The 16,455-nt window shown below is 38.2% G+C and overlaps 2 protein-coding genes across 8 annotated transcripts in view; one reads left to right on the top strand and one right to left on the bottom strand.

Moving 5' to 3' along the window:
• LOC125238430 (disintegrin and metalloproteinase domain-containing protein 12-like) overlaps window positions 1-16,455 on the bottom strand; it is a 37,933-nt gene that overhangs the window by 10,809 nt on the left and 10,669 nt on the right. The window contains exons 1-9 of one of the 2 annotated variants that reach the window (XM_048145768.1): window positions 9,584-9,683; window positions 5,054-5,145; window positions 3,968-4,123; window positions 3,338-3,470; window positions 2,669-2,823; window positions 2,030-2,203; window positions 1,756-1,925; window positions 1,342-1,513; window positions 607-743 (exon numbers count right to left, since the gene is read on the bottom strand). In XM_048145768.1, coding sequence (XP_048001725.1) covers window positions 607-743; window positions 1,342-1,513; window positions 1,756-1,925; window positions 2,030-2,203; window positions 2,669-2,823; window positions 3,338-3,470; window positions 3,968-4,123; window positions 5,054-5,145; window positions 9,584-9,674 — 1,280 coding nt within the window. In that variant the 5' untranslated portion in view covers window positions 9,675-9,683. Of the gene's footprint in view, window positions 1-606; window positions 744-1,341; window positions 1,514-1,755; window positions 1,926-2,029; window positions 2,204-2,668; window positions 2,824-3,337; window positions 3,471-3,967; window positions 4,124-5,053; window positions 5,146-9,583; window positions 9,684-16,455 lie in introns of those variants that run through there. The other variant, XM_048145767.1, reaches the window with a different exon arrangement.
• On the top strand, window positions 11,699-15,737 carry LOC125238432 (F-box/LRR-repeat protein 7-like). 6 transcript variants are annotated; one of them, XM_048145776.1, is made up of 8 exons: window positions 11,980-12,024; window positions 12,397-12,532; window positions 12,831-13,033; window positions 13,408-13,497; window positions 13,858-14,077; window positions 14,245-14,378; window positions 14,886-15,014; window positions 15,375-15,737. In XM_048145776.1, exons 1-8 carry the CDS (start codon window positions 11,995-11,997, stop codon window positions 15,411-15,413), a joined length of 981 nt encoding a protein of 326 aa, XP_048001733.1. In that variant the 5' UTR covers window positions 11,980-11,994; the 3' UTR covers window positions 15,414-15,737. The 6 variants fall into 6 exon arrangements, with proteins under 6 accessions (XP_048001729.1, XP_048001731.1, XP_048001730.1 ...); XM_048145775.1 differs by having other exon boundaries at window positions 13,621-14,077; window positions 15,375-15,735; XM_048145772.1 differs by lacking the exon at window positions 11,980-12,024 and adding an exon at window positions 11,699-11,797 and having other exon boundaries at window positions 13,408-14,077; window positions 15,375-15,736.

The following is a 16,455-nucleotide window of genomic DNA, read 5'->3' on the forward strand; positions in this document are numbered from 1 at the left end:
ATTTGTCAACCCTAGGTACAACAGTAAATAGGTCTTAAATGTATAGAAAAGTATCACTATGCTTCGCCACATGGCATACAATATGGCTACAGAACTGGGATTCGAACCCAGGACCATAGGGTTAGCAGACAAGGTCAGACCAGCCGTCATACTATTATTGCTCTTGTCCCGGGAAAATCGATGTTGTAGTACCTAAAGCTAAAATAAGTTTTTTTTTCGGTGCATAACAGTGTGCGTAGCCGAATGCACAAACGCTCACGATAATATCTCTTTCGTAGCTATCTATCTCTATCGCTCTTGCGTAGATATTGGTGTGACAGAGCCAGACTACATTTCTGCGGCGTTTCGCGTCGCAGAAAATGCCATTCAGACACGGGGCCAGCAGTGGAGTGGCCGCTCTAGGCGCCACATGGTAAGGGGGCGCCAAAATCAAGAATGTGGAAAAATCCATACAAAAAAAATATACATTGCGTGGGCGCGCACATATCACAAAATTGCAAGAGGAGTCGGGAAAGGGCCATGGGCCATTGAAAATCTAGATTTGTAATTTAGATTAAGTGGAAAGTTGCACCACATTGCCAACATATACCAACAATCTATCCTCACCGTAGACAGTAGTCCAAGCCCTTCTCAAAAGACCGAGTGAGATTCCTCAAGCTGCAAGTAGACCAGCGGACGGGAACCATATAGTTGCTGCTATACGAACTCATGATGCAACTCCTGTCAGGGCAAAGACATCCTTCCTGGAAATAATGTCCATTAACTTTATACAGTTTGAATTTTTGTTACCTCAGCCATTCCCAAAAAGTTAGTACATTTAGATCACGTCTTTGATTTTGATAAAAATTAGTAGGCTGATAGAAGTCCATGATACTGAGCAAGATGGTCTAGGTTTCCCAAAATGTCCTAGGTAGTTTGTATGAAACCTTCATTTTTTGTTACCAGATTTATACACATTTTGGGAAACCTAGTGGATCTTGCTCAGCATCTCGCTCTGGACTGTATCAGCCTACCAATTTTTATGAAAATCAAAGACATGATCCAAATGTACAAACTTTTTGGGAATTGTTACGTTAAAAAACGCTAACTTCTCGGATGACGGACAAAAAAGCATAAGGTTATAGAAGTATTGCACGAACTCGATCATTCGAGCCAGAATATATTTTCTATCTACTTTTTCTGGACACTTTTTATTGAAAAGGCCAGAGAAATATTAGGATACTGTACAGTCTCGTTCAGTTACATCTTCACAAAATATTTGAGTCATGTTCAGACATTCTTGCTCGTGGAAGTGCATAGATGAAACTGAACGCAATTTTATTGTATGGAAAACTACAATACCTGCTCATCGTCATGCCCCATGCCGAAGTTGTGTCCCATTTCGTGTGCCACAGTCATCGCCATAATTCCTAACACCCTGGAGTGGTTGGTCTCCACTCCGGAAGACCACTGGTTGGAACACATCTTGGCCGAGTGTGCCTTGCCAACGACGCTCCCCTCAAATTTCTGATGGCTGAACGAAATAAAGTATTTCAAGTTAACAAGTTAAGGTCCATTATTCAAGTTAAGTTCCAATTAAACGCTTTGGTTTAGAAGTATTTGTAAAGTTAATATGGTGCCTCCATCCTTCAGTGGGCATCTGAAGTCAAAGCGTTTGATAGTTTTGATACGCTCGAAGAAATGCTCTTTAAGTACCTACGTATAGTATTTTGATACGTTCTAGTATTAGCCAGTGTTCTAACACTTCTAACTCACGTGATCAGATGAGCATTGTCGTTGGGTATCCTATGGATGAGATCGGTACTCCGGTACTTGTTAAAGTTCTCGAGAGTGGTGTCGCTATTCATTTCCAATGAGATCTTGTCGTGTTCTGTCCAGACTTCGACACCCACCAGGGATATGAAGATGTTCAGAGGAGCGTACACCTGAGAAATAATGACCAGGGTTAAAAAGTTACCTATATGTACACTGGTTTATCTGTACGAACAATATTGATAATATATCTTATCTACAGCTCTTTGTGTCTCACCGAGTTGATGATATTAGTCAGGTCCTTCATCCGCCGATGTACCAGCCTCAGGTCCTGGCCGCTGGCGATGAACTCCCCGTGATCAACAACCAGCACTAATTCTACGTAGCGCGAGCGCTCGTTTGAGTTGTATGGCTCTCGGACAAAAGTGTCGTCGAAAGTTTGGCGTTTGTCCTGAAATAGAAGGGTGATTATGAGAAGGATCTGCTGCAGACATACCCCCTTATTCATAAACATTCAGTAAAGTTATCAAGTCGATAAAGTTCGCTTGTCCCTTTCTATCACACCAACACGTCGGCAAGGGTCAAACGAACTTTATCGGCTTGATAACTTTAGAGAACCTTTATGGATTTATTACGGTATTTGCCACGACAGCTTAACTATAAGAGCCTGAGAACGATTGGCAACTAATCCCAGGTCCTCTTTTGGTCGTGCGCTCTTATCAGAGCGGTCGTGGTCATGTGTTGGTCAAGTCTTGCGCCACGGTTTCTCTCGTGATGCGGCGCCATTTTTGGCAGAGTGAGGATTGTAGTTTACGCTGGAATGCGTCACAGATCCCGGTATCGTCTCACTTTGTATCCCGTTCTTCTCGCTATCCTAACGTATTCTAAAAGAGAGTATCTAGAATCGATTACTCACCCGACTGGACCTGCCCAGCTTATCGTCTTGCTGAAACAGCAAAGGATAGTCAGGGTTATGACTGAAGTTGTGTTTAGAGCCACTCCCGACGCCACACCGGTGTTTTTTCGTCAGATGCTCGTGAGAGTAGACGAAATGTTCCCCGTCTATATCACCTGGAATACAAAGTATCAGCTGTATTAGTTAATTTAATCTACATACATCATGTTTGTGAAAAACCCAACCATGGGATCATTAAGTCATTACATAGGGGCGTAGAGGAGGGAGTGATAGCAGGTGGAATACTAGAATTTTAAGCAAACGGATTGGCTGGCACCAATCCACCGCTGGGCCACTTTCGGATGTATAAAGAAGCGTCTTGCAACGTTGGCTTAGGGTCCCCAAACATATCGATGCCTTTCGCCTTTTGCTTTCACTAACTAAAAAATCGCACGTTAGTATCAACATGATGCGTACGCCTGTGTTCATCGACGATGACGCGTAAGTGTCTTCGTACTAACGATTCCGCGTCGATAGGTTTCGGGAAAACCCTTATTGGGTGGATAACATTAAAAAAAAATCGGGAAATTTCTGGATGAGACCAGTTCAGGATCAGGAAAAGTTTAGTCGTGTGTGAGCTACGTTCAGCAGTGATCGATAAAGAGCTGATAAGATGATGATGGGTCTAACCGTGTGCAGGCTCGATGTACCGCAGTTGCTCACCATCGTAGATGACGCCCTTCACTCCGTCGCACGTGGACACTGCGGTCCACGAGCCTGGCTTACCGCGGACGTGGCCCGAATACTGGCACAAGTCCAATTCCTGAAAACATACTCGTATTATTCTCTTAAGACACCAAATGTGGATACCAAAGATATACTATTACATACACTACATATCTTTACCATAATGTCAAGTGTCAGCAGCTACTCAGCTACTATGTAAGAGCAAGACACTATTCTCCCACCTCTCTCTCCCTGGCACGTCCGGCCATTCTGCTGGTAGCTCAGGCAGTGTCCTCGTGACACTCGCGTCTCGTTCAATCGCAGATTTTACTCCGCATTTTCTTCATCTATACCACAGTATAATAAAGAGTAATATCGGTTTATACTGTCGGTCACTATCAACTAGAACAAGACACTGTAACCTCACCTCTTTCTCTGACACGTGGACTAATGGTCTGGACTCCGGCCATTCTGCTGGTACCTACTGAGGGAATTTCCTCGCGGCACCAACGCCAAGTTCAATCGCAAGCCCTTCTGCTCTCTATGTATACTGTCAGCTACCTACTCTGTAAGAGCAAGACACTATTATCTCACCTCTCTCTCTGGCACGTGAACTATGGTCCGGCCATCCTTCTGGTAGGACAGGGAGTGTCCTCGGGGCACCAGGTCTTCGTTGAGTTGCAGCTCTAATTCCTGTTCTTCGCCGTCGATGGCCACCGTTATGATCACATCGCGGTGGTGAGTGCCCGTCTATAAACCGATCATAATAAATTACTCATTGACTTCTAATCGTAAAGACGTGACTCGCACCAAAAATAGTGCCAATGCCAACACAGCATTGTCAACTTGTCAGTAAGTAACACCACTGTGCGTGTGCAATAATGCGAGCAAAGCGAGCACACTTCGGTATCGTGCGCGATTGCTCGCGTAATATTAAATAGCACGCTTGGATCACGCGCGTGATTTGTCGCATCAGACTCAGATGCGGCCAATGGCGCGCGCGATGCGAATTGAGAACAAAGATGAATAAAAGTCCAAATTGTCCTTACTTTTGAAATCTTTAAAATCTTATACTTTTAAACGAGCAATTCTTGTATATTTATTTATTTATTTATTTATTTATATATATATTTATTTACACTGATGATCTCGGAAACCGCTCTAACGATTTCGCAGAAATTTGTTATGTGGGGGTTTTTGGGGGTGAAAAATCGGTCTAACTTATCCTTAGGTCCCGGAAAACGCGAATTTTCGAGTTTTCGTGCGTTTTTCTTCGCGCGCCATCTCGTGTGCAGTAGTTGTACTGTTAAGACAGAATTCTTTCGGTCGATGTAAGTACTATTTATTGCAAACACTAGATGGCGACACAGGTCAAGGCTAAAACGAATAGAAAATACACTATTTGAGTTTTTGTGGCGAAATGCGCGCCATCTCGTGTGGAGTAGTTGTGTTGTTAAGGCTGAGAATTCTTTCGCTCGATGTAGGTACTATTCATTTTTGAACTAGATGGCGACACATGTCAAGGATACGAAACAGAACCGAGCGAAGCTCGGTTGCCCAGATATTGACTTCTATACATATTATAACTAATCGATTTTTAACATATTTAAGGATCAAGTTTATCTGCTGGTAGCATAGCATATAATTATAGGTTAAAAAAGTAGGTATAATAATGCTGACCAAATCTTGTGTAGATGAAATTTCTCTCTTCGTTCTGCCATGCCGCAATTTGGGTTTAACCACACTGTGTTTGCTGAATTCTGTTGAAGGATCTGAAACAAAAAAAAAACAGTTCAACTCAAATTAAGGTAAAAACTGTACCAGTGCTCGACAGTGAACTAGTAGATGACAGCTTCAATACCTATAAAGCAATTGTCAATAAAATGTGACATAAATAATTCATTTGGCATTCGCCTGTCTAGTCGAACTGCTGGGTTAGCACATGATTGCCGCAGATGTCGCCGCGAGACAGACTATATACCCGTCCTTATGTCATTTATACAGTTAGAAGAAGACGTGTGATCTATCTCGCGACGACATACTCTCGCGGCTATCAATTATCATGTGCTAGGCCTATTGGTACTTTTACCTTATGACTCTTATGAGGATCTTATTTTTTTGCCGGAAGAATAAGTAAGTAGTTAGTAAAACTTATTAGGTACCTACCTACCACGATTTTTGTTATGTTAGACGTTAATAGTTATTTGTTATGCAAGGGGGCAAAGTTGTATTTTAACGCCGAGTATGGAATCGGGTAAAAACGCATTTTATCCACTAGTGGGTAAAGTAATTTGACCTTGAATAAAGTCAAATTGACTGCTTTAAAATTGATAAAAGTAGGTGAATCTAGTTATAAAGATGATTTTCCCCTCACTAGCTCGGAAAAACGTGTTTTGTCCTTTAATACCAGCGGGTAAAAACGCATTTTGTCCACTAGTGGGTAAAGTAATTTGACCTTGAATAAAGTCAAATTAACTGCTTTAAAATTGATAAAAGTAGGTGAATCTAGTAATAAAGATGATTTACCACCTGTGGAACCACTGGAAGCAGTGATAAACGCATTTTTTTGCGTTGTAGTTTCCTCGCTATAGTGAGGGGAAAAGTTTTGTGTTACACTCGGGTGCAAATGTATTTTACTTCTCGTGTGTTAAAAAACTCGCAAGTTCAGGATTCTATTCTCGAACCACTCGCTTCGCTCGTGGTTCAACTATAGAATCCTTTCACTTGCTCGTTTTTCAATTCCACACTCGGCGTTAAAATACAACTTTGCCCCCTTGTATAACAAATAACTATTTCCCCTCACTAGCTCGGAAACACGTGTTTTGTCCTTTAATACCAGCGGGTAAAAACGCATTTTATCCACTAGTGGGTAAAGTAATTTGACCTTGAATAAAGTCAAATTGACTGCTTTAAAATTGATAAAAGTAGGTGAATCTAGTTATAAAGATGATTTTCCCCTCACTAGCTCGGAAACACGTGTTTTGTCCTTTAATACCAGCGGGTAAAAACGCATTTTGTCCACTAGTGGGTAAAGTAATTTGACCTTGAATAAAGTCAAATTAACTGCTTTAAAATTGATAAAAGTAGGTGAATCTAGTAATAAAGATGATTTACCACCTGTGGAACCACTGGAAGCAGTGATAAACGCATTTTTTTGCGTTGTAGTTTCCTCGCTATAGTGAGGGGAAAAGTTTTGTGTTACACTCGGGTGCAAATGTATTTTACTTCTCGTGTGTTAAAAAACTCGCAAGAAAATGTATTAAACCTTCCTTGTTCTATTATCTAAGTAGTAAGTACCTACCTATTATACAAATTAACACTCCAAAAAAAAACCAATATGACTAAAACTTGGTCATGATTAGTAATACATAGCTACAATAACAATAAGTAATTATGATTTTGACAGAGTACAGACGTCGAAAGCTCATATGAATCAAACACGGACGTCAACGATGTTCTCAGAAACCCGGAATAACCTAATTAACCTAAACCTAACCCTCTTTAGTACCTAAGGTAAAAATGCCTACCGATGCTCATCAACACGCTAAAATACCTCTGTCTCAATTACAACTAGCTTTTGCCCGCGGCTCGCTCGTGTTAAATTCGAATTGCGGAACGCTCCAAAACTACAAACTTCGGGGAGCGGGAGTGGCCATACTGTACGATATACATAATAAATATCTGGGCAACCGAGCTTCGCTCGGTTCTGTTCGTATCCTTGACATGTGTCGCCATCTAGTTCCAAAATGAATAGTACCTACATCGAGCGAAAGAATTCTCAGCCTTAACAACACAACTACTCCACACGAGATGGCGCGCATTTCGCCACAAAAACTCAAATAGTGTATTTTTCTATTCGTTTTAGCCTTGACCTGAGTCGCCATCTAGTGTTTGCAATAAATAGTACTTACATCGACCGAAAGAATTCTGTCTTAACAGTACAACTACTGCACACGAGATGGCGCGCGAAGAAAAACGCATGAAAACTCGAAAATTCGCGTTTTCCGGGATCTAAGGATAAGTTAGACCGATTTTTCACCCCCAAAAACCCCCACATAAGCGCGGGCGGTTAGAGCGGTTTCCGAGATCGTCAGTGTAAATAAATATATAAATAAATAAATAAATAAATATACAAGAATTGCTCGTTTAAAAGTATAAGATAAATAAATATATAAATAAATAAATAAATAAATATACACCGTGTTTCACTTAACACTAAAAACCTGAAAACAGTTTGTTCAGAATCGAGAGTAGAATCGATTGAGCTATATCTTGATGGGGGTAATATTTTTATTTAAATTAGTATTATTAGTTATTTTTTACGTGCCCATTCTATTGTACTCGTAATACAACATTGTGTATATCGCATTGCTAGAGGTTGTTTACCTTTTTTCTGTATTTAGGGGTATTAATACTGGCCGGTTACTTGAACGATTATTTTTTCCGCTACTATGTAGTTTGACGTTGTTTGTCAGTTTAATCTTAATGTTTATCATAAGTCATAACAAATTGAACTCGTACCTAATTACAACCTTGTCATTTTGAATGTTGAGTTTATTTGCTTACTGCGATTACCTGTCCAATTTGAAGTTTACTGTGACAAAGCTTTAAAGTGTTTTACAGTGACATCTTAGCTGTCTATTGGTAAACCTTATGTCGTTGCAGTAACGTACACAAATAAATAGTCTTATGGTTTATGATGGTAGTTAGCAATTATTTTATTTTAGGTTATTCCGAAAGTCGCATAAAAATCACCATTATTTCCATCATATCAAGATTCCCCTTTCGGAATTACCCGTGCATTTCTGTCATTCGGAATTACCCTAATGCACCTTACTCTTTATTATACTGTGCTGGCGCGTACTGTCTCTGCGTGCGTCCACACATACATTTACTCGGATCGCTACGCTCGCGGTTCAATATTGGAATCTGTCGCTTGCTTGGGTATCAATATTGGCACGCGCGGTAAAACAACAAAGTTTGCTCCCTTGTAAAACAAATACCTATTCATAATAATAGACCAGGTAGGTTATTTTTTTATCATTATTATAAATGGGCTTACTCTTAGCCACAGACTATAGCCAAAGGCAAAGACGTGGCCTACGATGGAGTGAGCTCGCCCAAAAGATGTCTGTTCAAGTGTTCACTCTTGTACCAATGGCTGTGGTATTCTTTATTTGGCGTTCATTCATCATTAACATACAATTACTAGTATCATTTTTCCTTGTTTGGACTATTGTTAGTTAATTAACTGTAGGTTACTTATTATTATTAATCAAACATGTTGTGTTGTGTTTCATTAAAACGGAATATTTAGCATTAGTTATATTTATCAACTAACTCATATTAATGAGTTTAATAACCGATTATGGACGATATAGGGCATAATTTTCATCAACGGGATTTTATACATAATAAGTAATTACCAGGGGTTATAAGGGGGGTTCAGGGGTTTAACTTAGGACTTGACCGAATCATCAAACCCTATGCTAATATTTATGAAAAATATGTTTAATATAATTTCTCGTGCAAAGGTTGGCCATAGCGATCCAACGGGGTAATGCCGCGAGCGTTATGGGCTTTTGACAGAAAGCTGTGCGGAGCGGTATTGACTAATTACTGTTTGTAATTATTTTTAGTTAAGGTTTTTTTTAACATGTAATGTATAATCTTGTTTTAATTCTTATATTATTTTGTATAAATTTTATATTTAATAAAAAAAAATATAATTTATATATTATAATATATTAATTAATTTTGCTATGAAACTTAAAAACAGGCAATTAAATTCTAAAACGCTAATTGCCGTCGATATTTTCCGCAGTACTAGGCTAGGTAGGCATGCGCGGATCCAGGGGGGGGTCATGGGGGTAAAATTATTAATCTATAAAATATGACCCCCCGGGGGGTAGGCCTTTACGTACTAGCTGGATCCGCGCTTGTAGGTAGGTATTCTCCTTTTCTTAACGTAGTCAACGTAGATTCCTACTTTTATATGTGTTAATACATTACAGTTACCTAATGTTTTCTTAGTCATGGTGAGGTAAAAACCTCACGACGCTAAGAAAATAAATCTAAGAATTCCTTTTTCAAACGACACGATCGCTAAGCTCGCAGTTCAATCTTCTAATTGTTCTTTGGGTCCTTATTCACTAGCGGTTAAACAAATTCACCCCTTATTAAAACAAATAGGTTTAACTATTTACTTACGTCTATGAGCCTGTATGGTCGTCAAATCCAGTAAAATTAGAGAATGCACAATACACAAGCACAAGACCTTCAAACCATAGTTTTGATTCATTTTGGAAATTATTACCTACATATCTAAATCATTAACCACAATATTCCATAATATTTACATTTAAATATTATTTGTTTTGTTTATATCAAGAAAGATAAGTTAACTGCTCGTGACATTTTTTTTTTACACAACTCCTGAAAACCCCTGATCCCGGCAAAGGTCGGGAAAACTCTAAGCAGAAGTTAAAGGAATTTTGCAACGGTAAATAAAATACTATATTTATTTCAGAAAAGACTCGGTAAATGAACAGGAAAACCTGTATGTTGCTCCCAACGTCGGGACGTTACTCGAATTATCGAAATAAAAAATGCGGTACCTAAACTAAATCCATAGCGGATGGGTGACGTTTCAGTGGAGATAACACTTTATGAAGGATTTAATACTTCCTGAAAATAAAACTACTGAAAAATAGTCATTGTCGTCCTACTTTATATCTATCAAAACATGCCTAAAGTTCGGATTTGAATACTAGTTCTATCTCTTATGGCCCCTGTACACACATGGCCAACGGTTCCACCAGCCCCCTTGGCCAAGCGTGTAGAGGGCTACTTGGCCGTAAGTTGGCAGTTGGCGCTTGCGCTTGCCGGCCAACCGATTGGTGTCGGTTTTTTGTCCACACATCAAAGGATCTTGGCGCCAATGGCCAACTGCGTTTACACGTTGGCGCTTCATTCAGTTGGTCGTCAGCCGTCAGAGAGGACGGTAGTGAAATATTTACGAAAATAATAAATTTATCTATGTCAATAATAGTGTAGATTTTAGGAAATAAAATAACCTTGCAAATGTTTAATGTATTTCCTAAAAAAGATAAATGTTCTTATCAGAATATTCAAAAAATTGTTAATATTTCAAATAATTTAATTTTACTACGGGGTTATTATTTTTTAATCAAATTTTTCTGACAACGTCTATGACCTAGAATTTCCTAGACTTTTCCATTCCATGTCCATCTTTCATGAAGAGCCAATGCCAAGTGATTGGTTCGCCAATGTGTAAACAGCGGCTCTTATCTTGGCCAAGGGGTTTCACAAAGGGCTGGTGGAACCGTTGGCCATGTGTGTACACTCAGGGGCCATTATACAAGGTATCCCAAGACTATGACTAGGTACTTACTGTAGTACTGTGACTAAATTGATAATGATTAATTAGTCAGATATTTAAGGTACTTTCCCTTCATGTCAATCATGTCTTAGTCTTGGGACACCCTGTATACCGTACTTACATACTGTATATATTTGGTATGTATAGGGGCCCGTTTTTCGAAGCTACAAGTCAGCTACAAGTTACAATTTACAAGCGGTAGTCAATGTCTAATACGACAAGACGGAAAGAAACTTCCGCTTGCAACTTGTAACTTTCAGTTTTGAGAAATGGGTGTCCCGTCCAAATCTATGTATGATGAATGATGATAATAGAAAAGAGAATTGTCATAATAGTGATAATAGAATGTCTGGTCTCTTACATTACAACCCACGACTCTTCTCTTTCCGCGCGAGTACCGAGTAGCATCAGTACCATCACAGCAGTCATGGATGGATATATTTTTCTTTTCCCTCTACAGGTATTTAAATTTCGAATCCTCCCACTAAAAAGCTAAATTGCCATTAGCTTATGAACTAAATAATCATTTTTTTTTTCACTTTTATAAATAATTCAGCCCTAATAATACTTCATCGAGATTGAATAAAACATTTCAAAATTTTATTATTTTATCAATAAAAGTACGCTTTAGAGGAAAGATGTTTACAAATCCGTCAAGCCGTTTTTGTCATTAGAAAAACATGATACGAAAATTTGTCACCCCATAGAAATGTAAAATTCGCGCCTTTTCTAGTGACAAACTTTTTTAACAGGTCTCGTGAACGCACCTATGGAAACGCACCCTTTAAGAATGACAGTTCCTACGTCAATGTCAAATTGACAATCAAAGTCACAAAGGGTTGGTGGAGCTGTTGGCCATGTGTGTACAGGGGCCATAACAATGACAGTTCCTACGTCAATGAAAAATTGACAATCGAAAGTTCCGAAAGTTTTGCGTTTTTGCCTTTTCCGTGTTTACTGTTTATCTTTGCCTTTAATATTGTATAAGTTCACATAATAGTGATAATAAATGCAGATAATAGGTACTGAATTCATGATATTGGACGGATAAGGAATTTTTTATATATGCATTGTCATTTATTTAATTTTTTTAATTCATATACTACGCAAACAATGTGGTTATGTTAAAGAAAACAGTGTTATAAGTGTTATAACTCAGCAATTCAATAAAAAATACTGTAATTATGTGCATCAGTACTATAAAGAATTATTATTACTAATGGTTAATACAAACTGGTCAATACTAATGGTTAAGATAAATTATTGCACAACATATTTCTTTTTATTTATTCTCAATAAGCCAACTGAATTCTTGAATTTATCACCAATTATTTATATTTAAAACAGTGGCCTAATGTAAATAGTATACACATACTTTGAGCCTACACCTAAAGTTGCTACAGAATTTTATTATTTTAATGAACACTGAAGCTTTAGTAGTTTCATGTGTTCTGCCTACCCCTTTATGGGATACAGGCGTGATTGTATGTATGTATGTATGTAATGAAACAAAACTATTTAGTAACATAATTATAAGCATTTTTTGTTTCAAAGTATACATATATGAATGCAGAATGCCATAACAAATATATCCACTCACAAAATAATCAACATATTGCAGGATATGGCTACTATACTGGACATATTAAATGAAGACTGTTGGCGGGTTGTACTGGACTTGCTGCCCACTGCAGACATCATAAGATCTGAGCGGGTCTGCCGAAGTTGGCAACATGTAATATTCCGGTACCTTCAAGGTAATTAACTAAGTACATTCTTAGCTGTAGTTCCTAATAGTTTATTGAACTTTATGACTGCAAGTATTACAACCTAACAAGTTTGTAACCTGTTTCATTTCACTTGGTAATAATATAGTACTTTTTTTCATGCTTGTTCACAAAGTAGTACAATATTTCTCATGTTGAAACTTCAAAGAGATGTATTTGGATGTATGTATAAAACTTGTATGATACTCTATGCAAAGAGGGAATATATCATGTCAATTTAAAAAAAACTTGTTACCATTTATAAAACCAAAATGAATATACTTTTCAGTTGTTGGTATAAGCATAGAATATCCCTGGTATGGCCACAAGGTTTCTCGTAACCAACGCATAGTAAAGATGGAGGAAGATGATCCGGAGAAGTTTAAGATATTAACGAGGAAATGGGGCTCATGCATCAAGAAAACGGATTGTGTTAATGAAGACAGTTTGACAATTATTAGGAAGAATTGTCCCGACTTAGAAGATGTTACGGTAAGCATCTATAGGTCTAACTTTAACGCATTCCGTGCCAGCAGCCTAATAGTGGGCTTTGCTATTTTTTTTATTCCATTATTTTTTTTTTGTCCATGTTAACGCATGGTGTTGGATATGGCATAGCAAATCTATTATGCTGTGTGCAATGAGTTGGTTCAACATTTATAAAATTCAATAATGTATAAGTACTAAACTAACCATTATGGGCCTTTTATTGCCTTAAATAATAAATAAATTAAGTTTAAAATGATTTTGGTCACATTAGCAACTGACGGGTAATACAGAATAGCACTTGATTTCACAAAATAAATCATGTCTTTTTCTTCGAGTCAAGTACCTACTTTTTATGTGGAATAAAATGAATTTTGCAGTTTTACGGATTACAAGAAGACGCCTTATTAAGTGGATCAACAAAGTCATTCAAGAGACTGAAACGAGTGCACTTCAGAGGCTGCGATTCTGTAAGAATAAATCCTTCATATTACGTTAAAACATCAAGATTCAAACACTACTTTGCTTTTTGTGGTCTCTACTGCTTTATACTCAAGGCTTATTTTGGTACATGTTGTATGAATAAAAAACAGTTGACAGATGCATGCGTGAAGCATTGGCTGGTGACCTACAACATCGAAGAGCTAATTGTATGGGGCGCTGAAGATTTGACTGGAAAATGTTTATTAACTCCGCACTCTTCAAAACTAAAGGGTCTATGCTTTAAAGAGTGTGAAGCCTTGGATTACCGTCATCTGCTCTCTGCTACAAAACACCTAACAGATTTAAAGAAGTTGGTACTGGTTTATGTTCCTCAACCGATCTTTCAGCATGTCCATTTATTGTTGGATAAGCTCTCCCGATTGGAGGATTTGTGTTTGCGTTGGGAGAAGAGGATGGAATTGGAAGATGATTGGGCTGAGTCTATTGGACGGCTGAGGTTACGATATTTGGATGTGAGTTTCAACCCTAATGTGACGGATGAGTGGCTGGAGAAGGCCTCTTGTGGCTTTGAACGGCTCAAAGAATTAAATTTAGAAGGCTGTTTAGGTAAGTTTCATTAGAATTATCTGCTTTTCTTAAATGTAGTATTTTATCCCTTATTTTTTAACTGATCGATTTAGAGACATAATTTTTCTTCTTTACAGTAAACTATCATTCTTCTGTATTACTTGTCAGTCTATCATGGCTTATAAATTCAAAATTAATTAAATCAGGTATATCGGGACTCGGGGCAAAAGCGGCGTGCAGCGTGGCGGGACCGTCGCTTCAGGGGCTACACCTCGGCTCCAATGTTAAAATAAACGATGCATCCGTAGAAGATATCGTCCGAGCTTGTCCCAACCTCGTGGTGAGTCCTCTATGCGATATGGTGGTTTAAAACAAATTGCCTCATGTCCCTTTTTCAAGTGGAATATGGAATGGGCTGCATTGTCATTAATTGAAAAAGTTAGGTTTTATCGTTTTATACTGACTTTTTTAATCATTTGAACCTTTTTGAAAATCATTTTAAGTCATGATTAACTTTGTCCGAATGTCCGAAGTTTGATGTTGACGGTAGATGGTTAACAAATCATTAATCAAAAGGGATACAGGATATTGCATTGTTGATGATGAATTTCCAATATGATTTTTTACTCCTGTTGCCGTTTCAAAATCTTCTGATAGATGTCTGGAAGAAACAATCCCTGCGTTGATTGGCTTAGTAACTCAGATGGAAGAGCACGGGCTAGCGATCCAGTGGTCGTGGGTTCAAGTCCCACCGAAACAGTGAATTTTCCAAACCAATGCAAACATGATCTTTTGCAAATGTTTATGATTGATTCAAAATAAAATCATTAATTGTTTTTCTTTTCAGTGGATCAACTTGTCTTACTGCCACGGCGTAACGGAAGACATCGTGGCTCGGTTAGGGAAAGCGCGCAGCGTTTGTGACAGAAAGATGCGGCTCATACTCCAAGACTCCGCGGTAGAGGGACTTGAAAAGGTTAGCAGTTTAAATGTTATAACAAGATTTTTTGTGTATTCTTGTGCTCGACCCTTGCACGCTAGATAAAAAAAAAGTATAAAACTATAATACCAAAGAGAATGACGTAAGTATACAGGCTTATTGTGCCATGTAATAATGAGAAAAAAAATACAGATTTTTATTTATCTATTGTCAAAGTTAATGTTGTAATTGTTGTTAAGTTCATTGACTGCCATGCCATCTCATAACACAGAATTAAAATTTTAAAACCTCAGTTTTGACAAGTTTAGTCATATCCATTTTTTCATTTTTCAATTTCAACCTTTAACTGTATGATTAGGGGCGTTATCTAAACCATACCTTTTTGTTTCATGGCAGGATAAGTACCCATGGCTGATCTTGGACTTTGGAGACTGAAGTTGAAGTTATATCAGGATATAGTGCAAGTAGTAAATGGCGTAGCGCAGAGCAATCTAGAGACGACGATTAACAACCTCATGTTATATGGATAATAGTTATAATTTGCAGATAATATGGAAAACCAGTTTTCTCAGTTGAAAAAGTCAAACTTTTCGAATTTGCTGCCTTGTTTACTGACAAAGGTAGTTTGTTAGAGTATAGTTGGTTCCATCCTGGGTGCCTGCTTATTTGTAAATAAAATCTATTAGAAATAATCTACATTGTTTACTTTTTACTGGACCTATTCTAAGGTATAGTTTAGTTTTAACCATTCCACCTTTATCTTGTTTTTTTTAGTGATAAGATTTGCTTGACCGTGTATATGTATAACTTGTATAAGTTACAGCTTAGCAAACACAGACCAACCCCTATAGACATCCATTACAAGACGACTGGCGGTCGCCAGCCTTACTTGTATTTGCCATGATATAAGCGCGGGCGCTCGCCGTGCCCGATCAGTAACGACCAAGTAACCGACCCGAAAGCAGCTCGTGTTTTTCGCAATAAAAAAATTGAAAAAGGGTATTTTGATGCCTTAAAGATGTCCACCTGTAGTGTGAAATGGTGTGGAAAGGTAACAAGAAGATCAAATTTAAAAACAGACGGTATTACGTTCCACAAATAAGTCATATTTATAATTTATTCAGAGCCGGCATAGGTCAACTTACACTGGCTACGTACGCGACTCCCTTTTCATCTGGCGCGACTGCCTGCCGTCCTTGAAACGATCAATCGCAGCGCGCTAAACACATTCCCCTCCCGCTCCTCGCGCCCCAAGCACTGGTGATTTGTAGCGCGCACAAAATTTACAATATTGGCACTCTATAGGAGGTTCTCTGTGTTGGCAAAAAAATAGTAGAAATTAAAAATGGCAACATCGTAGTGTCGTCTCGTTTTCTCACACATATTGATTTGAAAGGGACGACACTTTAATATTGGCACTCGAGTATTACGGAGTTATGTATGTCTTTGTTATCTACACTTTGCCAGACTATGTTTT

This window comes from Leguminivora glycinivorella, chromosome 23, assembly GCF_023078275.1.
Source record: "Leguminivora glycinivorella isolate SPB_JAAS2020 chromosome 23, LegGlyc_1.1, whole genome shotgun sequence".
Taxonomy (NCBI): Eukaryota; Metazoa; Arthropoda; class Insecta; order Lepidoptera; family Tortricidae; genus Leguminivora; species Leguminivora glycinivorella.